The sequence below is a fragment of the Scyliorhinus torazame genome, chromosome 19 (assembly GCF_047496885.1).
Source record: "Scyliorhinus torazame isolate Kashiwa2021f chromosome 19, sScyTor2.1, whole genome shotgun sequence".
NCBI classification, from domain to species: Eukaryota; Metazoa; Chordata; class Chondrichthyes; order Carcharhiniformes; family Scyliorhinidae; genus Scyliorhinus; species Scyliorhinus torazame.
In genome coordinates, this window is record NC_092725.1 from 7640263 (window position 1) to 7665059 (window position 24797).

General features: G+C 56.0%; 1 protein-coding gene across 1 annotated transcript in view; it reads left to right on the forward strand.

The window, feature by feature from the left end:
- Window positions 1–937: 937 nt before the first annotated feature.
- Window positions 938–24797, forward strand: part of LOC140395999 (myc-associated zinc finger protein-like) — a 182611-nt gene continuing 158751 nt past the window's right edge. The window contains 4 exon segments of the mRNA XM_072484036.1: window positions 938–1062; window positions 3037–3601; window positions 3604–3647; window positions 3649–3680. Coding sequence (XP_072340137.1) covers window positions 3364–3601; window positions 3604–3647; window positions 3649–3680 — 314 coding nt within the window. The 5' untranslated portion in view covers window positions 938–1062; window positions 3037–3363.

Consider the following 24797-nt stretch of genomic DNA (forward strand, 5'->3'; position numbering starts at 1 on the left):
GAGATAGAGATAAACGGAGAGACGGAGAGATAGAGATAGACGGAGAGATAGACGGAGAGATAGACGGAGAGATAGACGGAGAGATAGACGGATAGACGGAGAGTTGGCATCGCGGGTTCTGGGGAAAGTCGGGTCAGAAAGATCCAGTGAATGGGGAGCAGCTCGAGGGGCGAAGGGCCTCCTCCTGTTCCGCTGCCCCTCCCCCGGCCTCTCCCCCGGCCCCTCCCCTCCCCCTGGCCCCACCCCCCTGGGCCCCGCCCCCTAGGCCCCCCCCCTCCCCGGGGCCCCGCCCCCTAGGCCCCCCCCTCCCCGGGCCCCGCCCCCTGGGCCCCCTCTCCCCCGGGGCCCCGCCCCCTAGGCCCCCCCTCCCCCGGGCCCCGCCCCCCTGGGCCCCGGCTCCTCCCCATCCCCCGGGCCCCGCCCCCCTCTCCCCCCTCGGCCCCTCCCCCGGGCCCCGCCCCCTAGGCCCCCCCTCCCCCGGGCCCCGCCCCCCTGGGCCCCGGCTCCTCCCCATCCCCCGGGCCCCGCCCCCCCTCTCCCCCCTCGGCCCCCTCCCCCGGGCCCCGCCCCCTAGGCCCCCCCTCCCCCGGGCCCCGCCCCCCTGGGCCCCGGCTCCTCCCCACCCCCCTGGCCCCATCCCCCCTCCCCCCGGCCCCTCCCCCCCGGGCGGGCCCGCCCATTCTCCGGTTGGGATGTTCCATGCGTGTGAGCGGGGAGGGGGAAAGAGAGAGAGGCGGGGGCGGGGCTCCGGGGGGGGCGGGGCTCCGGGGGCGGGGCTGCTGTGCCCCCAGCGCCCCCCCCCCCCCCCCCCCGGGGACACGGACTCTGGGCCGGACTCCCGGGGCCGCGACTGCTTCTGTCCCCCCCCCCCGGTCGGGGTGGGACTGTTCCGCGGGCGGGGCCTGGGTGAGGGGGCGGGGCCGGGGTCAGGGGTGAGCCGGGGTCAGGGGTCGGGCCCGCGCCGCCGCCATCTTGCCGCCGAGCGGCTGCGGTTTGTCAACAGGAAGCGGCGCGGGCGCGGCGCGCGGGATGGAGAGCGGCTGGAGCAGCTTCATCTTCCCGGTGGGGGGCACATCCGGGACCCGCGCCGCGCCGCGGCGCGGGGGCGGGGCTCGGGGGGAGGGGCCCGGGGGAGGGGCCGGGGGGGAGGGGGAGGGGCCCGGGGGGAGGGGCCGGAGGGGGAGGGGCCCGGGGGAGGGGGAGGGGGCCCGGGGAGGGGCCGGGCCCGGGGAGGGGGAGGGGCTCGGGGAGGGGGAGGGGCCCCGGGGAGGGGGAGGGGCCCCGGGGAGGGGGAGGGGCCCGGGGAGGGGGAGGGGCCCCGGGGAGGGGGAGGGGCCCGGGGGAGGGGGAGGGGCCCGGGGGAGGGGGAGGGGCCCGGGGGAGGGGGAGGGGCCCGGAGGAGGGGGAGGGGCCCGGGGGAGGGGCCGGGGCCCGGGGGAGGGGGAGGGGCTCGGGGAGGGGGAGGGGCCCCCGGGGAGGGGGGAGGGGCCCGGGGGAGGGGGAGGGGCCCGGAGGAGGGGAGGGGCCCCGGGGGAGGGGGAGGGGCCCGGGGAGGGGAGGGGCCCGGGGGAGGGGGGTATTGGGGTCGGGGAGGGGGTATTGGGGTCGGGGAGGGGGTATTGGGGTCGGGGAGGGGGGTATTGGGGTCAGGGTGGGGGTATTGGGGTCAGGGTGGGGGGTATTGGGGTCAGGGAGGGGGTATTGGGGCAGGGAGGGGGTATTGGGGCAGGGAGGGGGCAATGGGGTCAGGGAGGGGGCAATGGGGCAGGGAGGGGGTAATGGGGCAGGGAGGGGGTATTGGGGTCAGGGAGGGGGTATTGGGGCAGGGAGGGGGTATTGGGGCAGGGAGGGGGTATTGGGGGTCAGGGGAGGGGGGGCAATGGGGCAGGGAGGGGGTATTGGGGTCAGGGAGGGGGTATTGGGGGCAGGGAGGGGGTATTGGGGTCAGGGTGGGGGTATTGGGGTCAGGGAGGGGGTATTGGGGCAGGGAGGGGGTATTGGGGCAGGGAGGGGGTATTGGGGTCAGGGAGGGGCAATGGGGCAGGGAGGGGGTAATGGGGCAGGGAGGGGGTATTGGGGCAGGGAGGGGGTATTGGGGTCAGGGAGGGGGTATTGGGGCAGGGAGGGGGTATTGGGGCAGGGAGGGGGTATTGGGGTCAGGGAGGGGGCAATGGGGCAGGGAGGGGGTATTGGGTCAGGGAGGGGGGTATTGGGGCAGGGAGGGGGTAACGGGGCAGGGAGGGGGTATAGGGGTCAGGGAGGGGGTATTGGGTCAGGGAGGGGGGTATTGGGTCAGGGAGGGGGGTATTGGGGCAGGGAGGGGGCAATGGGTCAGGGAGGGGGTATTGGGTCAGGGAGGGGGTATTGGGGCAGGGAGGGGGTATTGGGGGCAGGGAGGGGTAACGGGGCAGGGAGGGGGTAACGGGTCAGGGAGGGGGGTATTGGGGCAGGGAGGGGGTATTGGGGGCAGGGAGGGGGTATTGGGGCAGGGAGGGGGTATTGGGGCAGGGAGGGGGTATTGGGGTCAGGGAGGGGGCAATGGGTCAGGGAGGGGGTATTGGGGCAGGGAGGGGGTATTGGGGCAGGGAGGGGGTATTGGGGCAGGGAGGGGGTATTGGGGCAGGGAGGGGGGTATTGGGGCAGGGAGGGGGTATTGGGGCAGGGAGGGGGTATTGGGGTCAGGGTGGGGGTATTGGGGCAGGGAGGGGGGCAATGGGTCAGGGAGGGGGTATTGGGGCAGGAGGGGGTAATGGGGCAGGGAGGGGGTAATGGGGCAGGGAGGGGGTATTGGGGCAGGGAGGGGGTAATGGGGCAGGGAGGGGGTATTGGGGCAGGGAGGGGGTAATGGGGCAGGGAGGGGGTAATGGGGCAGGGAGGGGTATTGGGGCGGGGAGGGGGTATTGGGGCGGGGAGGGGGTAATGGGGCGGGGAGGGGGTATTGGGGCGGGGAGGGGGTATTGGGGCAGGGAGGGGGTATTGGGGTCAGGGTCCCACTGTCCTCTCACTAACACGGCATGTCTCGCTCTGTCCCTGCAGACGGCCGCCATGGATCAGACGTCCGGTGTCCACGCCGATCTCCTGCCGATCCTCACCGCAGCCGCCATGTCTCAGGAATCCAGCCGCCCCACGGGGCACCCGAGGGCCCACAGCAGCCAGAGAGGCCCAAGGAGCCGCAGGCCCAGCCCCAGGCAAGGCCGGGCCCGGAGGGTGACAAAGTGAAGCTGAGGGGGAAAGGGGCCTTTTGTCTGCCCTCTCTGCTCAAAGGAATTCAAGAACAACTACAACCTTCGCAGGCACCAGGGCACCCATTCAGGAGGGGCGAGAGGGCAGCTGCCGGCCGCCGTCAACCCCAACCCCCCCACTATGGTGCCCATCGCCCTGCTCAGCATGACCATGGCCGGGGTGGGTGGGGGCGAGCCCCTCACCCAGCCCCCGGCATCCTCCCCCTCCCGCCGGGTACGGAAGAACCACAGCTGTGAGCTGTGCGGGAAAGCCTTCCGCGACGTGTACCACCTGAACCGCCACAAACTCTCACACTCGGATGAGAAGCCGTTTGAGTGCCCCATCTGCCAGCAACGCTTCAAACGGAAGGACCGCATGAGCTACATGTCCGCTCCCACGAGGGTGGCATCAACAAGCCCTACGTCTTGCCGCAGCCACTGTGGGAAGGGCTTCTCCAGGTAGGCCTAGCAGCATGTGCCTTCACTCACCACCTCCAGTATCTATGTATCTATGTATCCTCGGCGTCCAAAAGAGAGAGGGCTGCAGAGATGGAGGGTGTTTTTGGCTTCCTGTGTGCTGCAACGTCCCCGGCAGGTTTGAGTTGGCAAATGTAACCTGGCCATTGAGGGGAGGGAAAATAAGTGCCTTTGCTTCAGGCAGTAGTGCTGAGCTTTACCAGCCAGCCCATGCTGGCAAAACTGGGAACAGGGTGTCCCAACATTACAGGTGATTGGACGGCGCTGACCAAACGGTGCGCAGTGATTGTGCCGAGAATTACATTTGCTCTTGTGGCCGTGCACGCGCACAAAGGACATGCCCGCACATTGCGCCGCCTTTAACCCCAAAACGAAATGCTCGAGGGTACAGCCATTCCCTGGTTCATTCCTCGCGGTGGGCGCGTCGACCAATCAGGGATGAGCTGCCTGGTGCGAATTTAAAAAGAAAAGCTCGGCAGTTAACTGTCCCCTGGTGTGCTTTCCCCCGCAAACTAATTAAGAGTCCACCTAGGACTCCTCTTCTCATGCTGTAGAAATTGTGGTTTGCAATTTGGCATTCTGGTGACCTGGTGTGAGGAGTCCGGGAGTCAGCCTTCAAATATATACCTTTTTTTACTTTGAGGGTGTAACTTGTAAAGAAGATGAAGGGAAAGCAGTCGTTTGTAGGCATAGCTGAATTTTCAAAGGGTGTTCAATAAGGTGCCACATCAGTGTTTAGTGGGCGAGAAGCTCGATGTACTGCCACAGAAAGAGGACTAGTTAACAAGACAGGAGCAAGGATACACTGGGGTGTGGAATCCTTGAGAATCAGTGCTGTCGCTCCGCGCTATTTACAATCTATATTCAATACTTGGAAGAGGAGATTGAGAGGACTACATCGGAGCTTTCTGATAATACAAAGGTGGATGGGAATGTGAGCTGTGGACAGGACACAAAGAGGCAGCCAAGAGATATATACACGGGTTAAATGAGAGTGGCACAGTGGTCGGCACTGCTGCCTCACAGCGCCAGGGGACACGGGTCGGCACGGTGGCACAGTGGCTAGCACTGCTGCCTCACAGCGCCAGGGACCTGGGTTTAATTCCGGCATCGGGTGACTGTCTGTGGAGTCTGCACGTTCTCCCCGTGTGTGCGTGGATTTCCTCCGGGTGCTCCGGTTTCCACCCACAGTCCAAAGATGTGCGGGTTGGGAGGTTTGGTCACTCTGAATTGCCCTTAGTGTCCAGGGATGTGCAGGTTAGGTTACAGAGTCATCGGGGTCCACAGCACAGAAAAGGACCATCGGGCCTGTGTCTGTTCCAATCCCGTTTCCCAGCACTTGTATCTGTTCCAATCCCGTTTCCCAGCACTTGTGTCTGTTCCAATCCCGTTTCCCAGCACTTGTGTCCTGTTCCAATCCCGTTTCCCAGCACTTGTGTCTGTTCCAATCCCGTTTCCCAGCACCTGTGTCTGTTCCAATCCCGTTTCCCAGCACTTGTGTCTGTTCCAATCCCGTTTCCCAGCACTTGTGTCTGTTCCAGTCCCGTTTCCCAGCACTTGTGTCTGTTCCAATCCCGTTTCCCAGCACTAGTGTCTGTTCCAATCCCGTTTCCCAGCACTTGTGTCTGTTCCAATCCCGTTTCCAGCACTTGTGGCTGTTCCAATCCCGTTTCCCAGCACTTGTGTCTGTTCCAGTCCCGTTTCCAGCACTTGTGTCTGTTCCAATCCCGTTTCCCAGCACTAGTGTCCTGTTCCAATCCCGTTTCCCAGCACTTGTGTCTGTTCCAATCCCGTTTCCCAGCACTTGTGGCTGTTCCAATCCCGTTTCCCAGCACTTGTGTCTGTTCCAGCCCCGTTTCTCAGCACTTGTGTCTGTTCCAATCCCGTTTCCCAGCACTTGTGTCTGTTCCAGTCCCGTTTCCAGCACTTGTGTCTGTTCCAGTCCCGTTTCCCAGCACTTGTGTCCGTTCCAATCCCGTTTCCCAGCACTTGTGTCTGTTCCAATCCCGTTTCCCAGCACTTGTGTCTGTTCAAATCCAGTTTCCCAGCACTTGTGGCTGTTCCAGTCCCGTTTCCCAGCACTTGTGTCTGTTTCCAATCCGTTTCCCAGCACTTGTGTCTGTTCCGATCCCGTTTCCCAGCACTTGTGGCTGTTCCAGTCCCGTTTCCCAGCACTTGTGTCTGTTCCAATCCTGTTTCCCAGCACTTGTGTCTGTTCCAGTCCCGTTTCCCAGCACTTGTGTCTGTTCCAATCCCGTTTCCCAGCACTTGTGTCTGTTCCAGTCCCGTTTCCCAGCACTTGTGTCTGTTCCAGTCCCGTTTCCCAGCACTTGTATCTGTTCCAATCCCGTTTCCCAGCACTTGTGTCCGTTCCCATCCCGTTTCCCAGCACTTGTGTCCATTCCAATCCCGTTTCCCAGCACTTGTGTCTGTTCCAATCCCGTTTCCCAACACTTGTGTCCGTTCCCATCCCGTTTCCCAGCACTTGTGTCCATTCCAATCCCGTTTCCCAGCACTTGTGTCCATTCCAATCCCGTTTCCCAGCACTTGTGTCTGTTCCAATCCCGTTTCCCAGCACTTGTGTCCGTTCCCATCCCGTTTCCCAGCACTTGTGGCTGTTCCAGTCCCGTTTTCCAGCACTTGTGTCTGTTCCAATCCCGTTTCCCAACACTTGTGTCCGTTCCCATCCCGTTTCCCAGCACTTGTGTCCATTCCAATCCCGTTTCCCAGCACTTGTGTCCATTCCAATCCCGTTTCCCAGCACTTGTGTCTGTTCCAATCCCGTTTCCCAGCACTTGTGTCTGTTCCCATCCCGTTTTCCAGCACATGTGGCTGTTCCAGTCCCGTTTTCCAGCACTTGTGTCTGTTCCAATCCCGTTTCCCAACACTTGTGTCCGTTCCCATCCCGTTTCCCAGCACTTGTGTCCATTCCAATCCCGTTTCCCAGCACTTGTGTCCATTCCAATCCCGTTTCCCAGCACTTGTGTCTGTTCCAATCCCGTTTCCCAGCACTTGTGTCTGTTCCAATCCCGTTTCCCAGCACATGTGGCTGTTCCAGTCCCGTTTTCCAGCACTTGTGGCTGTTCCAATCCCGTTTCCCAGCACTTGTGTCTGTTCCAGTCCCGTTTCCCAGCACTTGTGTCTGTTCCAATCCCGTTTCCCAGCACTTGTGTCTGTTCCAATCCCGTTTCCCAGCACTTGTGTCTGTTCCAATCCCGTTTCCCAGCACTTGTGTCTGTTCCAATCCCGTTTCCCAGCACATGTGGCTGTTCCAGTCCCGTTTCCCAGCACTTGTGTCTGTTCCAATCCCGTTTCCCAGCACTTGTGTCTGTTCCAATCCCGTTTCCCAGCACTTGTGTCTGTTCCAATCCCGTTTCCCAGCACTTGTGTCTGTTCCAATCCCGTTTCCCAGCACTTGTGGCTGTTCCAGTCCCGTTTTCCAGCACTTGTGGCTGTTCCAATCCCGTTTCCCAGCACTTGTGTCTGTTCCAATCCCGTTTCCCAGCACTTGTGTCTGTTCCAATCCCGTTTCCCAGCACTTGTATCTGTTCCAATCCCGTTTCCCAGCACTTGTGTCCATTCCAATCCCGTTTCCCAGCACTTGTGTCTGTTCCAGTCCCGTTTCCCAGCACTTGTGTCTGTTCCAATCCCGTTTCCCAGCACTTGTGTCTGTTCCAATCCCGTTTCCCAGCACTTGTGGCTGTTCCAATCCCGTTTCCCAGCACTTGTGTCTGTTCCAATCCCGTTTTCCAGCACTTGTGTCTGTTCCAATCCCGTTTCCCAGCACTTGTGTCTGTTCCAATCCCGTTTCCCAGCACTTGTGTCTGTTCCAATCCCGTTTCCCAGCACTTGTGTCTGTTCCAGTCCCGTTTCCCAGCACTTGTGTCTGTTCCAATCCCGTTTCCCAGCACTTGTGTCTGTTCCAATCCCGTTTCCCAGCACTTGTGTCTGTTCCAATCCCGTTTTCCAGCACTTGTGTCTGTTCCAATCCCGTTTCCCAGCACTTGTGTCTGTTCCAATCCCGTTCCCCAGCACTTGTGTCTGTTCCAATCCTGTTTCCCAGCACTTGTGTCTGTTCCAGTCCCGTTTCCCAGCACTTGTGTCTGTTCCAATCCCGTTTCCCAGCACTTGTGTCTGTTCCAATCCCGTTTCCCAGCACTTGTGGCTGTTCCAATCCCGTTTCCCAGCACTTGTGTCTGTTCCAATCCCGTTTTCCAGCACTTGTGTCTGTTCCAATCCCGTTTCCCAGCACTTGTGTCTGTTCCAATCCCGTTTCCCAGCACTTGTGTCTGTTCCAATCCCGTTTCCCAGCACTTGTGTCTGTTCCAGTCCCGTTTCCCAGCACTTGTGTCCGTTCCCATCCCGTTTCCCAGCACTTGTATCTGTTCCAATCCTGTTTCCCAGCACTAGTGTCTGTTCCAATCCCATTTCCCAGCACTTGTATCTGTTCCAATCCCGTTTCCCAGCACTTGTGGCTGTTCCAGTCCCTTTTCCCAGCACTTGTGTCTGTTCCAATCCCGTTTCCCAGCACTTGTGTCTGTTCCAATCCCGTTTCCCAGCACTTGTGTCTGTTCCAATCCCGTTTCCCAGCACTTGTGTCCGTTCCCATCCCGTTTCCCAGCACTTGTGTCTGTTCCAGTCCTGTTTCCCAGCACTTGTGTCTGTTCCAATCCCGTTTCCCAGCACTTGTGTCTGTTCCAGTCCTGTTTCCCAGCACTTGTGTCTGTTCCAATCCCGTTTCCCAGCACTTGTGTCTGTTCCAATCCCGTTTCCCAGCACTTGTGTCTGTTCCAATCCCGTTTCCCAGCACTTGTGTCCGTTCCCATCCCATTTCCCAGCACTTGTGTCCGTTCCCATCCCGTTTCCCAGCACTTGTGTCCATTCCAATCCCGTTTCCCAGCACTTGTATCTGTTCCAATCCCGTTTCCCAGCACTTGTGTCCGTTCCCATCCCGTTTCCCAGCACTTGTGTCTGTTCCAGTCCCGTTTCCCAGCACTTGTGTCTGTTCCAGTCCCGTTTCCCAGCACTTGTGTCTGTTCCAATCCCGTTTCCCAGCACTTGTGTCTGTTCCAATCCCGTTTCCCAGCACTTGTATCTGTTCCAATCCCGTTTCCCAGCACTTGTGTCTGTTCCAGTCCCGTTTCCCAGCACTTGTGTCTGTTCCAATCCCGTTTCCCAGCACTTGTGTCTGTTCCAATCCCGTTTCCCAGAACTTGTGTCCGTTCCCATCCCGTTTCCCAGCGCTTGTATCTGTTCCAGTCCCGTTTCCCAGCACTTGTGTCTGTTCCAATCCCGTTTCCCAGCACTTGTATCTGTTCCAATCCCGTTTCCCAGCACTTGTGTCTGTTCCAGTCCTGTTTCCCAGCACTTGTGTCTGTTCCAATCCCGTTTCCCAGCATTTGTGTCTGTTCCAATCCCGTTTCCCAGCACTTGTGTCTGTTCCAGTCCCGTTTCCCAGCACTTGTGTCTGTTCCAATCCCGTTTCCCAGCACTTGTGTCTGTTCCAATCCCGTTTCCCAGCACTTGTGTCTGTTCCAATCCCGTTTCCCAGCACTTGTGTCTGTTCCAGTCTCGTTTCCCAGCACTTGTGGCTGTTCCAATCCCGTTTCCCAGCACTTGTATCTGTTCCAATCCCGTTTCCCAGCACTTGTATCTGTTCCAATCCCGTTTCCCAGCACTTGTGGCTGTTCCAATCCCATTTCCCAGCACTTGTGTCTGTTCCAATCCCGTTTCCCAGCACTTGTGGCTGTTCCAATCCCGTTTCCCAGCACTTGTGTCTGTTCCAATCCCGTTTCCCAGCACTTGTGTCTGTTCCAATCCCGTTTCCCAGCACTTGTGGCTGTTCCAATCCCGTTTCCCAGCACTTGTGTCTGTTCCAATCCCGTTTCCCAGCACTTGTGTCTGTTCCAATCCGTTTCCCAGCACTTAGAACATAGAACAATACAGCGCAGTACAGGCCCTTCGGCCCACGATGTTGCACCGAAACAAAAGCCATCCAACCTACACTATGCCATTATCATCCATATGTTTATCCAATAAACTTTTAAATGCCCTCAATGTTGGCGAGTTCACCACTGTAGCAGGTAGGGCATTCCACGGCCTCACTACTCTTTGCGTAAAGAACCTACCTCTGACCTCTGTCCTATATCTATTACCCCTCAGTTTAAAGTTATGTCCCCTCGTGCCAGCCATATCCATCCGCGGGAGAAGGCTCTCACTGTCCACCCTATCCAACCCCCTGATCATTTTGTATGCCTCTATTAAGTCTCCTCTTAACCTTCTTCTCTCCAACGAAAACAACCTCAAGTCCATCAGCCTTTCCTCATAAGATTTTCCCTCCATACCAGGCAACATCCTGGTAAATCTCCTCTGCACCCGCTCCAAAGCCTCCACGTCCTTCCTATAATGCGGTGACCAGAACTGTACGCAATACTCCAAATGCGGCCGTACCAGAGTTCTGTACAGCTGCAACATGACCTCCCGACTCCGGAACTCAATCCCTCTACCAATAAAGGCCAACACTCCATAGGCCTTCTTCACAACCCTATCAACCTGGGTGGCAACTTTCAGGGATCTATGTACATGGACACCTAGATCCCTCTGCTCATCCACACTTTCAAGAACTTTACCATTAGCCAAATATTCCGCATTCCTGTTATTCCTTCCAAAGTGAATCACCTCACACTTCTCTACATTAAACTCCATTTGCCACCTCTCGGCCCAGCTCTGCAGCTTATCTATATCCCTCTGTAATCTGCTACATCCTTCCACACTATCGACAACACCACCGACTTTAGTATCGTCTGCAAATTTACTCACCCACCCTTCTGCGCCTTCCTCTAGGTCATTGATAAAAATGACAAACAGCAACGGCCCCAGAACAGATCCTTGTGGTACTCCACTTGTGACTGTACTCCATTCTGAACATTTCCCATCAACCACCACCCTCTGTCTTCTTTCAGCTAGCCAATTTCTGATCCACATCTCTAAATCACCCTCAATCCCCAGCCTCCGTATTTTTTGCAATAGCCTACCGTGGGGAACCTTATCAAACGCTTTGCTGAAATCCATATACACCACATCAACTGCTCTACCCTCGTCTACCTGTTCAGTCACCTTCTCAAAGAACTCAATAAGGTTTGTGAGGCATGACCTACCCTTCACAAAGCCATGCTGACTATCCCTGATCATATTATTCCTATCTAGATGATTATAAATCTTGTCTCTTATAATCCCCTCCAAGACTTTACCCACTACAGACGTGAGGCTCACCGGCCTATAGTTGCCGGGGTTGTCTCTGCTCCCCTTTTTGAACAAAGGGACCACATTTGCTGTCCTCCAGTCCTCTGGCACTATTCCTGTAGCCAATGATGACATAAAAATCAAAGCCAAAGGTCCAGCAATCTCTTCCCTGGCCTCCCATAGAATCCTAGGATAAATCCCATCAGGTCCCGGGGACTTATCTATTTTCAGCCTGTCCAGAATTGCCAACACCTCTTCCCTACGTACCTCAATGCCATCTATTCTATTAGCCTGGGGCTCAGCATTCTCCTCCACAACATTATCTTTTTCCTGAGTGAATACTGACGAAAAATATTCATTTAGTATCTCGCCTATCTCTTCAGACTCCACACACAATTTCCCATCCCTGTCCTTGACTGGTCCTACTCTTTCCCTAGTCATTCGCTTATTCCTGACATACCTATAGAAAGCTTTTGGGTTTTCCTTGATCCTTCCTGCCAAATACTTCTCATGTCCCCTCCTTGCTCGTCTTAGCTCTCTCTTTAGATCCTTCCTCGCTAACTTGTAACTATCCATCGCCCCAACCGAAACTTCACACTTCATCTTCACATAGGCCTCCTTCTTCCTCTTAACAAGAGATTCCACTTCCTTGGTAAACCACGGTTCCCTCGCTCGACGCCTTCCTCCCTGTCTGACCGGTACATACTTATCAAGAACACGAAGTAGCTGATCCTTGAACAAGCCCCACTTATCCAGTGTGCCCAACACTTGCAGCCTACTTCTCCACCTTATCCCCCCCAACTTGTGGCTGTTCCAATCCCGTTTCCCAGCACTTGTGTCTGTTCCAATCCCGTTTCCCAGCACTTGTGTCTGTTCCAATCCCGTTTCCCAGCACTTGTGTCTGTTCCAATCCCGTTTCCCAGCACTTGTACCTGTTCCAATCCCGTTTCCCAGCATTTGTGTCTGTTCCAGTCCCGTTTCCCAGCACTTGTGTCTGTTCCAATCCCGTTTCCCAGCACTTGTGGCTGTTCCAATCCCGTTTCCCAGCACTTGTGTCTGTTCCAATCCCGTTTCCCAGCACTTGTGTCTGTTCCAATCCCGTTTCCCAGCACTTGTGTCTGTTCCAATCCCGTTTCCCAACACTTGTGTCTGTTCCAGTCCCGTTTCCCAGCACTTGTGTCTGTTCCAGTCCCGTTTCCCAGCACTTGTGTCTGTTCCAATCCCGTTTCCCAGCACTTGTGGCTGTTCCAATCCCGTTTCCCAGCACTTGTGTCTGTTCCAATCCCGTTTCCCAGCACTTGTGTCTGTTCCAGTCCCGTTTCCCAGCACTTGTGTCTGTTCCAATCCCGTTTCCCAGCACTTGTGTCTGTTCCAGTCCCGTTTCCCAGCACTTGTGTCTGTTCTAATCCCGTTTCCCAGCACTTGTGTCTGTTCCAATCCCGTTTCCCAGCACTTGTGTCTGTTCCAATCCCGTTTCCCAGCACTTGTGTCTGTTCCAGTCCCGTTTTCCAGCACTTGTGGCTGTTCCAATCCCGTTTCCCAGCACTTGTGTCTGTTCCAGTCCCGTTTCCCAGCACTTGTGTCTGTTCCAATCCCGTTTCCCAGCACTTGTGGCTGTTCCAATCCCGTTTCCCAGCACTTGTGTCTGTTCCAGTCCCGTTTCCCAGCACTTGTGTCTGTTCCAATCCCGTTTCCCAGCACTTGTGTCTGTTCCAGTCCCGTTTTCCAGCACTTGTGGCTGTTCCAATCCCGTTTTCCAGCACTTGTGTCTGTTCCAATCCCGTTTCCCAGCACTTGTGTCTGTTCCAGTCCCGTTTCCCAGCACTTGTGTCTGTTCCAATCCCGTTTCCCAGCACTTGTGTCTGTTCCAGTCCCGTTTCCCAGCACTTGTGTCTGTTCCAGTCCCGTTTCCCAGCACTTGTGTCTGTTCCAGTCCCGTTTCCCAGCACTTGTGTCTGTTCCAATCCCGTTTCCCAGCACTTGTGGCTGTTCCAATCGCGTTTCCCAGCACTTGTGTCTGTTCCAGTCCCGTTTCCCAGCACTTGTGGCTGTTCCAATCCCGTTTCCCAGCACTTGTGGCTGTTCCAATCCCGTTTCCCAGCACTTGTATCTGTTCCAATCCCGTTTCCCAGCACTTGTGTCTGTTCCAATCCCGTTTCCCAGCACTTGTCTCTGTTCCAATCCCGTTTCCCAGCACTTGTGGCTGTTCCAATCCCGTTTCCCAGCACTTGTGTCTGTTCCAATCCCGTTTCCCAGCACTTGTCTCTGTTCCAATCCCGTTTCCCAGCACTTGTGGCTGTTCCAATCCCGTTTCCCAGCACTTGTGTCTGTTCCAGTCCCGTTTCCCAGCACTTGTGTCTGTTCCAGTCCCGTTTCCCGGCACTTGTGTCTGTTCCAGTCCCGTTTCCCAGCACTTGTGTCCATTCCAATCCCGTTTCCCAGCACTTGTGTCTGTTCCAGTCCCGTTTCCCAGCACTTGTGTCTGTTCCAATCCCTTTTCCCAGCACTTGTTTCTGTTCCAATTCCGTTTCCCAGCACTTGTATCTGTTCCAATCCCGTTTCCCAGCACTTGTGTCTGTTCCAATCCCGTTTCCCAGCACTTGTGTCTGTTCCAATCCCGTTTCCCAGCACTTGTGGCTGTTCCAATCCCGTTTCCCAGCACTTGTGTCTGTTCCAGTCCCGTTTCCCAGCACTTGTGTCTGTTCCAGTCCCGTTTCCCAGCACTTGTGTCTGTTCCAGTCCCGTTTCCCAGCAATTGTGTCTGTTCCAATCCCGTTTCCCAGCACTTGTGTCTGTTCCAGTCCCGTTTCCCAGCACTTGTGGCTGTTCCCATCCCGTTTTCCAGCACTTGTGTCTGTTCCAGTCCCGTTTCCCAGCACTTGTGTCTGTTCCAATCCCGTTTCCCAGCACTTGTGTCTGTTCCAGTCCCGTTTCCCAGCACTTGTGGCTGTTCCAATCCCGTTTCCCAGCACTTGTGTCTGTTCCAATCCCGTTTCCCAGCACTTGTATCTGTTCCAATCCCATTTCCCAGCACTTGTGTCTGTTCCAATCCCGTTTCCCAGCACTTGTGTCTGTTCCAATCCCGTTTCCCAGCACTTGTGGCTGTTCCAATCCCGTTTCCCAGCACTTGTGTCTGTTCCAGTCCCGTTTCCCAGCACTTGTGTCTGTTCCAGTCCCGTTTCCCAGCACTTGTGTCTGTTCCAGTCCCGTTTCCCAGCACTTGTGTCTGTTCCAGTCCCGTTTCCCAGCACTTGTGTCTGTTCCAATCCCGTTTCCCAGCACTTGTGTCTGTTCCAGTCCCGTTTCCCAGCACTTGTGTCTGTTCCAGTCCCGTTTCCCAGCACTTGTGTCTGTTCCAATCCCGTTTCCCAGCACTTGTGTCTGTTCCAGTCCCGTTTCCCAGCACTTGTGTCTGTTCCAATCCCGTTTCCCAGCACTTGTGTCTGTTCCAATCCCGTTTCCCAGCACTTGTGTCTGTTCCAATCCCGTTTCCCAGCACTTGTGTCTGTTCCAGTCCCGTTTCCCAGCACTTGTGTCTGTTCCAATCCCGTTTCCCAGCACTTGTGTCTGTTCCAATCCCGTTTCCCAGCACTTGTGTCTGTTCCAATCCCGTTTCCCAGCACTTGTGTCTGTTCCAGTCCCGTTTCCCAGCACTTGTGTCTGTTCCAGTCCCGTTTCCCAGCACTTGTGTCTGTTCCAATCCCGTTTCCCAGCACTTGTGTCTGTTCCAATCCCGTTTCCCAGCACTAGTGTCTGTTCCAGTCTCGTTTCCCAGCACTTGTGTCTGTTCCAATCCCGTTTCCCAGCAATTGTGTCTGTTCCAGTCCCGTTTCCCAGCACTTGTGTCTGTTCCAGTCCCGTTTCCCAGCACTTGTGTCTGTTCCAATCCCGTTTCCCAGCACTTGTGTCTGTTCCAGTCTCGTTTCCCAGCACTTGTGTCTGTTCCAATCCCGTTTCCCAGCACTTGTGTCTGTTCCAATCCCGTTTCTCAGCACTTGTGTCTGTTCCAATCCCGTTTCCCAGCACTTGTGTCTGTTCCAATCCCATTTCCCAGCACTTGTGTCTGTTCCAATCCCGTTTCCCAGCACTTGTGTCTGTTCCAATCCCGTTTCCCAGCACTTGTGTCTGTTCCAATCCCGTTTCCCACGACTTGTGTCTGTTCCAATCCCGTTTCCCAGCACTTGTGTCTGTTCCAATCCCGTTTCCCAGCACTTGTGGCTGTTCCAATCCCGTTTCCCAGCACTTGTTTCTGTTCCAATCCCGTTTCCCAGCACTTGTGTCTGTTCCAATCCCGTTTCCCAGCACTTGTGTCTGTTCCAATCCCGTTTCCCAGCACTTGTGTCTGTTCCAATCCCGTTTTCCAGCGCTTGTGTCTGTTCCAATCCCGTTTCCCAGCACTTGTGTCTGTTCCAGTCCCGTTTTCCAGCACTTGTGGCTGTTCCAATCCCGTTTCCCAGCACTTGTGTCTGTTCCAGTCCCGTTTCCCAGCACTTGTGTCTGTTCCAATCCCGTTTCCCAGCACTTGTGTCTGTTCCAGTCCCGTTTCCCAGCACTTGTTTCTGTTCCAATCCCGTTTCCCAGCACTTGTGTCTGTTCCAGTCCCGTTTCCCAGCACTTGTGTCTGTTCCAATCCCGTTTCCCAGCACTTGTGTCTGTTCCAATCCCGTTTCCCAGCACTTGTGGCTGTTCCAATCCCGTTTCCCAGCACTTGTTTCTGTTCCAATCCCGTTTCCCAGCACTTGTGTCTGTTCCAGTCCCGTTTCCCAGCACTTGTGTCTGTTCCAATCCCGTTTCCCAGCACTTGTGTCTGTTCCAATCCCGTTTCCCAGCACTGGGCCCAGAGCCGTGTCTGCCCTGGGATCGCAAGCGCACCTCTAAATCCTTCTGAAATGTCCTGAGGGTCTCTGCCTCCACCCCCCTTTCAGGCAGCGAGTTCCAGACTCCCTCCCCCCTCTCCACTTCCTCACATCCCCTCGAAACCTCCTGCTCCTCACCTTAAGTCTCTGCCCCCTGGACACTGATCCCTCCGCCAAGGGGAAACGTTTCTTCCTGTCGACTCTATCCGTGTCCCTCATAATTTTATACATCTCAGTCTCGTCCCCCCTCAGTCTCCTCTGCTCCAAGGAAAACAGCCCCAGTCTGTCCAATCTCTCTTCATAACTAACACTCTCCAGCCCAGGCAGCATCCTGGTGAATCCCCTCTGCCCCCTTTCCAGTGGCTATCACATCCCTCCTATAATGTGGATTCCAGAACTACACACAATACTCTCGCTGTGGCCTAACCAACGATTTATACAGTTCCAGCATAACCTCCCGGCTCTCAAACTCTCAGCCTTGGCTAATAAAGGCAAGTATACCTCTTAACCTCTGTATCCACCGGCTCTGCTACCTTAAGGGACGGGTGTACATGCAGACCAAGGTCCCTCTGACCCTCGGTGCTTCCCAGGGTCCTGCCGTTTATCCAGGGGTGTGTGTGTGGGGGGCAAGGTAGGGTGCACCCTTTTGGAGCGACGGTGCAGATTTGATGGGCCGAATGGTCTCCTTCTGCACTTCGGTAGCAGCAATAGGCCGGCAGGTTATTATCTGAATGGGTGTAAATTGGGAGAGGCGGATTCTCAGCGAGACCTTGGTGTCCTCGTGAATCAGTCGCTGAAAGTGAGCGGCAGGTACAGCCGGCAGGAAAGAAGGCAAATGGTGTGTTGGCTTCATAGCGAGAGGATTTGAGTATCGGAATAGAGATGTTTCACTGCAATTGTACCGGGACTTGGTGAGGCCACACCGGGAGTATTGTGGGCAGTTTTGGTGTCCGTGTCTGAGGAAGGATGTTCTTGCTGTGGAGGGAGAGCAGCGAAGGTTTACCCGGCTGCTTCCCGGGATGGTGGGACTGTCACAGGAGGAGAGACTAAGTGGGTTCGGATTATATTGATTGGAGTTTCGAAGAGTGAGAGGGGATCTCACAGTAACTCACAAAACTCTAACAGGATTGGACAGGGTAGATTCAGAAAGAATGTTCCCGATGGTGGGGGGGGTCCAGAACTAGGGGTCACAGTTTGAGGGTCAGGGGTCAACCTTTTAGGACTGAGGTGAGGGGAAATTTCTTCGCCCAGAGAGCGGTGAATCTGTGGAATTCACTGCCACAGGAAGTAGTTGAGGCCAAAACGTTGTGTAATTTCAAGAAGGAATTAGATTTAGCCTAGTGTCAGGGCCAAATAGTTAATTATAACTCAATCTAACAATAATTCAAGTATTTATTTTAAATTAATTAACTACTGCTTAAAATGTCACTCAGCGGGGTGCAGTGCTCCAACTGTGAGATGTGGGAGATCTGTGACGCTTCCAGCGTTCCGGTCGACTATGTCTGCAGCGAGTGTAACCAATGGCAGCTCCTCACAGACTGCGTGGTTCGGTTGGAGCAGCAGTTGGATGCACTTAGGAGCATGCAAGTGGCAGAAAGCGTCATAGATAGGAGTTATAGAGACGTGGTCACACCCAAGGTGCAGGCAGGTAGATGGGTGACCGCTAGACAGGGCAGGCAGTCAGTGCAGGAATCCCCTGCGGCTGTCCCCCTCTCTAACAGGTATACCGCTTTGGATACAGTCGGGGATGTTAGCCTATCATTCGAAATCAGCAGCAGCCAGAGCAGTGGTACCACGGCTGGCTCTGATGCTCAGCAGGGGAGGGCAAAATGCAGGAGAGCGATAGTTATCGTGGACTCTATAGTGAGGGGCACATATAGGCGTTTCTGCGGACGTGAAAGAGACTCCAGGATGGTGTGTTGCCTCCCTGGTGCCAGGGTCAAGGATGCCTGAACGAACACAGGACATCCTGAAGGGGGACGGAGAACAGCCAGAGGTCGTAGTTCACATAGGTACTAACGACATAGGCAGGAAGAGTGAAGAGGTCCTGCAGAAGGAGTTCAGGGAGTTAGGCTGTAAGCTAAAACGCAGGACCTCTAGGGTTGTAATCTCAGGATTATGCCCTGTGCCACGTGCCAGTGTGGCTAGGAATAGGAGGATAGTGCAGCTAAACACGTGGCTAAACTGGTGGTGTAGGAGGGAGGGTTTCAGATTTCCGGACCATTGGGATCTCTTCCGGGGCAGGTGGGACCTGTACAAGAAGGACGGGTTGCATCTAAACTGGAGGGACACCGATATCCCTGGCTGGGAGGTCTGTTAGTGTCAGTCGGGAGGATTTAAATGAATATGGCAGGGGTGTGGGAACCAGAATGTGAGCTTAGAAGGTGTAATAACTGAAGGGGAAATAGAGAACCAAAATAAAAGAACATCACCCTCGGGCAGAGCAATAAAGGTGCCAAGTGTGAGACGGGAGGTGGTCAATGCAGGACTGAGGGTGTTGGACCTAAATGCGCGCAGTACACGGAACAAGGTGCATGAGCTTGTTACGCACGTTGAAATTGGCCGGTACGATGTTGTGGGCATGACAGAGACGTGGCTGCAAGGGGATCAGGGCCGGGGTCTAAATATCCAAGGATATGTGTCCTATCGAAAGGACAGGCTGATGGGCAAAGGGGGCGGGGTCGCATTGTGAGTAAGGAATGAAGTTAAATCGATAGCAAGGAGCAATATAGGATCAGAAGCAGAGAATCTCTGTGGGTAGGGTTGAGGAATCGCAAAGGTAAAAAGGCCCTGATGGGAGTTATGTACAGGCCCCCGAGCAGCAGTCAGGATGTGGGGCAGAAAATAAATCAGGAGACAGAAAAGGCTGTAAAAAAGGCAATATTACAATAATCATGGGGGACTTCAATATGAGGGTGGACTGGGAAAATCAGGGTGGTCGTGGATCCCAAGAAAAGGAATTTGTGGAATGTCTAAGAGATGGTTTTTTGGAGCAGCTTGTGACAGAGTCGACTAGGGAACAGGCAATTCTGGATTTGGGGATGTGTAATGAGGCAGACTTGATTCGGGAACTTGAGGTGAAGGAACCCTTAGGGAGCAGTGACCACAATATGATAGAATATACCCTGCAGTTTGAGAGGGAGAAGCTGGAGTCAGATGTAACGGTATCACAATTAAATAAGGGTAACTACAAACCCATGAGGAGCTGGCCAGAGTTGATTGGAGAAGGAGCCTCGCAGGGAAGACAGTGGAACAGCAATGGCAGGAGTTTTTGGGGGTTATTCGGGAGGCACAACTGAAATTCATCCCAAGGAGGAGGAAACATGCTAAGGGGAGGACAAGGTATCCATGGCTGACGAGGGAAGTCAAGGATGGCATAAAAGCTAAGAAAAAGCATACAAAGTGGCGAGGATTAGTGGGAAACCAGAGGATTGGGAATAATTTAAAAGTGAGCAGAGGACAACTAAAAAAGCAGTAAGGTGGGGAGAAGATGAAATACGAGTGCAAGCTAGCTAGTAATATAAAGGAAGATAGGAAGAGTTACTTTCAATATATAAAAGGTAAGAGAGAGGCAAAAATAGTGTTATGGGCCAGGGTTTAGAGAACCCCAAAGTGTATCACGGAGTTCACGTGACCAACAACTTTTAATAGATTGTGGTATGGGGAGCACACGGCCCACTCTACAGGTGCGATGCACCAGTGCTTTACATTAAATTAAAACAATGTTTATTTATTAAACCAGTTGACACTTTATAAACCCACAGTAAATATCTTAACAACTATCAACACCAATAAATCCCCAAAGAATACAGTACTCTACAAATAACCCTTAATAAATTCATTAACAACACCCGGAAGACAAAAGACCCTTTTTAACACCGAGGTCAGGTTTAAATTCATGATTGAGAGCAGTCAGCACTTTGAAATCACCCATTTGATCTGGAGACAGTCTATAGTTTGCAGAGAGAGATCCTTACACAGCTCATGGCTTTGCGTGCTGCTATCCAGCTCTCAAAACGAAACCAACCACACCCTGTAGCAAACAGCCTAAAACGAAAGTAAAGCAGACAGACAGCCCAGCTCCACCCACACTCTGACATCACTGCAGCTCTCTAATAAACACCGATTTCTTAAAGGTACATCCAGTACAGCTATTCGATAAACCCCCATTTCTTAAAGGTGCTCTCACGTGACAATAGACATTGGACCACTGGAAAATGTGGCTGGAGAAGTAATAATAGGGAACAAAGAAATGGCAGAGGAACTGAATAGTTACTTTGCATCAGTCTTCACGGGGAAAGACCCCAGTGGCACACCTGAACTTCAGGAGAATAAGGGGACAGAGGTGAGGGTAGTGGCCATCACTAAGGAGAAGGTTCTGGGGAAACTGAAAGGTCTGAAGGTGGATAAGTCACCTGGACCGGATGGACTACACCCCAGGGTTCGGAGGATGAAAGCTGAGGAGATTGTGGAGGCATTGGTGATGATCTTTCGGGAATCACTGGAGGCAGGAAGGGTCCCAGAGGACTGGAAGGTGGCGAATGTAACACCCCTGTTTAAGAAGGGAGGGAGGCAGAAGACGGGAAATTATAGGCCGGTTAGCCTGAGTTCGGTCATTGGTAAGATTTTAGAGTCTGTTATTAAAGATGAGATCGCGGAGTAGTTGGAAGTGCATGGTAAAATAGGACTGAGTCAGCACGGCTTCGTCAAGGGGAGGTCGTGTCTGACAAATCTGTTGGAGTTCTTTGAGATGGTAACAAGAACGTTAGACAAAGGAGAACCAGTGGACGTGATTTATTTAGATTTCCAGAAGACCTTTGACAAGGTGTCACATAGGAGACTGTTAAATAAGTTAAGAGCCCATGGTGTTCAGGGTAAGATCCTGGCATGGATAGAGGATTGGCTGACTGGCAGAAGGCAGAGAGTGGGGATAAAGGGGTCTTTTTCAGGAAGGCAGCCGAAGACCAGTGGTGTGCCTCAGGGGTCTGTGCTGGGACCACAACTTTTCACAATATACATTAATGATCTGGAAGAAGGAACTGAAGGCTCTGTTTCTAAGTTTGCAGATGATACAAAGATCTGTAGAGGGACAGGTAGTATTGAGGAAGCAGGGGGCTGCAGAAGGATTTGGACAGGCTAGGAGAGTGGGCAATGAAGTGGCAGATGGAATACAATGTGGAAAGGTGTGCGGTTATGCACTTTGGAAAGAGGAATTTAGGCACAGACTATTTTCTAATTGGGGAAATGCTTACGAAATCAAGCACAAAGGGACTTGGGAGTCCTTGTTCTCTTAAGGTTAACGTGCAGGTTCAGTCGGCAGTTAGGAAGGCAAATGCAATGTTAGCATTCATGTCAAGAGGGCTAGAATACAAGACCAGGGATGTACTTCTGAGGCTGTATAAGGCTCTGGTCAGACCCCATTTGGAGTATTGTGAGCAGTTTTGGGCCCCGTATCTAAGGAAGGATGTGCTGGCCTTGGAAAGGGTCCAGAGGAGGTTCACAAGGATGATCCCTGGAATGAAGAACTTGTCATACGAGGAAGGGTTGAGGACTCTGGGTCTGTACTCGTTGGAGTTTAGAAGGATGAGGGGGATCTTATTGAAACTTACAGGATACTGCGAGGCCTGGATAGAGTGGACGTGGAGAGGATGTTTCCACTTGTAGGAAAAACTGGAACCAGAGGTCACAATCTCAGAGTGAAGGGACGATCCTTTAAAACAGAGATGAGGAGGAATTTCTTCAGCCAGAGGGTGGTGAATCTGTGGGACTCTTTGCCGCAGAGTGTCCGGATAGGTGAGGGACGGGGAAGGTGGGGGACGGGGAAGGTGGGGGAGTATCAGGGAGGGTGATGGAGGGGGATGGTGAGGGTGAGGGACGGGGAAGGTGGGGGATGGGGAAGGTGGGGGAGTATCAGGGAGGGTGATGGAGGGGGATGGTGAGGGGGAGGGATGGGGAAGGTGAGGGAGTGTCAGGGAGGGTGAGGGAGTGTCAGGGGGGGTGAGGGAGAGTCAGGGAGGGTGAGGGAGTGTCAGGGAGGGTGAGGGAGAGTCAGGGAGAGTCAGGGAGGGTGAGGGAGTGTCAGGGAGGGTGAGGGAGTGTGAGGGAGAGTCAGGGAGGGTGAGGGAGTGTCAGGGAGGGTGAGGGAGAGTCAGGGAGAGTCAGGGAGGGTGAGGGAGTGTCAGGGAGGGTGAGGGAGTGTCAGGGAGGGTCAGGGAGGGTGAGGGAGTGTCCGGGACGGTGAGGGAGTGTCAGAGAGGGTCAGGGAGGGTGAGGGAGCGTCAGTGAGGGTTAGGGAGGGTGAGGGAGTGTCCGGGACGGTGTGGGAGTGTCAGGGAGGGTGAGGGAGGGTCAGAGAGGGTGAGTGAGGGTGAGGGAGTGTCCAGGAGGGTGGGGGAGGCTGAGGGAGAGTCAGAGAGGGTCAGGGAGGGTGAGGGAGTGTCCGGGAGGGTGAGGGAGTGTCAGGGAGGGTGAGGGAGTGTCAGGGAGAGTCAGGGAGGGCGAGGGAGTGTCAGGGAGGGTCAGGGAGGGCGAGGGAGTGTCAGGGAGGGTCAGGGAGGGGGACGGTGAGGGGGAGGGATGGGGAAGGTGAGGGAGTGTCAGAGAGGGTGAGGGAGTGTCAGGGAGGGTGGGGGAGCGTCAGGGAGGGTGAGGGAGGCTCAGGGAGGGTGAGGGAGGGTCAGGGAGAGTCAGGGAGGGTGAGGGAGCATCAGTGAGGGTGAGGGAGCGTCAGGGAGGGTGAGGGAGGGTCAGGGAGAGTCAGGGAGGGTGAGGGAGGCTCAGGGAGGGTGAGGGAGCGTCAGGGAGGGTGAGGGAGTGTCAGGGAGTGTGAGGGAGTGTCAGGGAGGGTGAGGGAGCATCAGTGAGGGTGAGGGAGTGTCAGGGAGGGTCAGGGAGGGTGGGGGAGCGTCAGGGAGGGTGAGGGAGGGGGACGGTGAGGGGGAGGGATGGGGAAGGTGAGGGAGTGTCAGAGAGGGTGAGGGAGAGTCAGGGAGGGTGGGGGAGCGTCAGGGAGGGTGAGGGAGGGTCAGGGAGGGTGAGGGAGCCTCAGGGAGGGTGAGGGAGGCTCAGGGAGGGTGAGGGAGAGTCAGGGAGGGTGAGGGAGGCTCAGGGAGGGTGAGGGAGGGTCAGGGAGGGTGAGGGAGGGTCAGGGAGAGTCAGGGAGGGTGAGGGAGCATCAGTGAGGGTGAGGGAGCGTCAGGGAGGGTGAGGGAGGGTCAGGGAGAGTCAGGGAGGGTGAGGGAGAGTCAGGGAGGGTGAGGGAGGCTCAGGGAGGGTGAGGGAGCGTCAGGGAGGGTGAGGGAGCGTCAGGGAGTGTGAGGGAGTGTCAGGGAGGGTGAGGGAGCATCAGTGAGGGTGAGGGAGTGTCAGGGAGGGTGAGGGAGAGTCAGGGAGGGTGAGGGAGTGTCAGGAGGGTGAGGGAGAGTCAGGGAGGGTGAGGGAGAGTCAGGGGGGGTGAGGGAGAGTCAGGGAGGGTGAGGGAGAGTCAGGGGGGGTGAGGGAGTGTCAGGGAGGGTGAGGGAGTGTCAGGGAGGGTGAGGGAGAGTCAGGGAGGGTGAGGGAGTGTCAGAGAGGGTGAGGGAGGGTCAGGGAGGGTGAGGGAGTGTCAGGGGGGGTGAGGGAGGGTCAGGGGGGGTGAGGGAGAGTCAGGGAGGGTGAGGGAGTGTCAGAGAGGGTGAGGGAGAGTCAGGGAGGGTGGGGGAGAGTCAGGGAGGGTGAGGGAGTGTCAGGGGGGGTGAGGGAGAGTCAGGGAGGGTGAGGGAGTGTCAGAGAGGGTGAGGGAGAGTCAGGGAGGGTGGGGGAGAGTCAGGGGGGGTGAGGGAGAGTCAGGGAGGGTGAGGGAGTGTCAGAGAGGGTGAGGGAGTGTCAGGGGGGGTGAGGGAGAGTCAGGGAGGGTGAGGGAGTGTCAGGGAGGGTGAGGGAGAGTCAGGGAGGGTGAGGGAGTGTCAGGGAGGGTGAGGGAGTGTCAGGGAGGGTGGGGGAGAGTCAGGGAGGGTGAGGGAGTGTCAGGGGGGGTGAGGGAGAGTCAGGGAGGGTGAGGGAGTGTCAGGGGGGTGAGGGAGAGTCAGGGAGGGTGAGGGAGAGTCAGGGAGGGTGGGGGAGAGTCAGGGAGGGTGAGGGAGTGTCAGAGAGGGTGAGGGAGAGTCAGGGAGGGTGGGGGAGAGTCAGGGAGGGTGAGGGAGTGTCAGGGGGGGTGAGGGAGAGTCAGGGAGGGTGAGGGAGTGTCAGGGGGGTGAGGGAGAGTCAGGGAGGGTGAGGGAGTGTCAGAGAGGGTGAGGGAGTGTCAGAGAGGGTAAGGGAGTGTCAGGGAGGGTGAGGGAGTGTCAGGGAGGGTGAGGGAGTGTCAGAGAGGGTGAGGGAGAGTCAGGGAGGGTGGGGGAGAGTCAGGGGGGGTGAGGGAGAGTCAGGGAGGGTGAGGGAGTGTCAGGGGGGTGAGGGAGAGTCAGGGAGGGTGAGGGAGTGTCAGAGAGGGTGAGGGAGTGTCAGAGAGGGTAAGGGAGTGTCAGGGAGGGTGAGGGAGAGTCAGGGAGGGTGGGGGAGTGTCAGAGAGGGTAAGGGAGTGTCAGGGAGGGTGAGGGAGAGTCAGGGAGGGTGAGGGAGTGTCAGGGAGGGTGAGGGAGAGTCAGGGAGGGTGGGGGAGAGTCAGGGAGGGTGAGGGAGTGTCAGGGGGGTGAGGGAGAGTCAGAGAGGGTGAGGGAGAGTCAGGGAGGGTGGGGGAGAGTCAGGGAGGGTGAGGGAGTGTCAGAGAGGGTGAGGGAGAGTCAGGGAGGGTGGGGGAGAGTCAGGGAGGGTGAGGGAGTGTCAGGGGGGGTGAGGGAGAGTCAGGGAGGGTGAGGGAGTGTCAGGGGGGTGAGGGAGAGTCAGGGAGGGTGAGGGAGTGTCAGGGAGGGTGAGGGAGTGTCAGGGAGGGTGAGGGAGTGTCAGGGAGGGTGGGGGAGAGTCAGGGAGGGTGAGGGAGTGTCAGGGGGGGTGAGGGAGAGTCAGGGAGGGTGAGGGAGTGTCA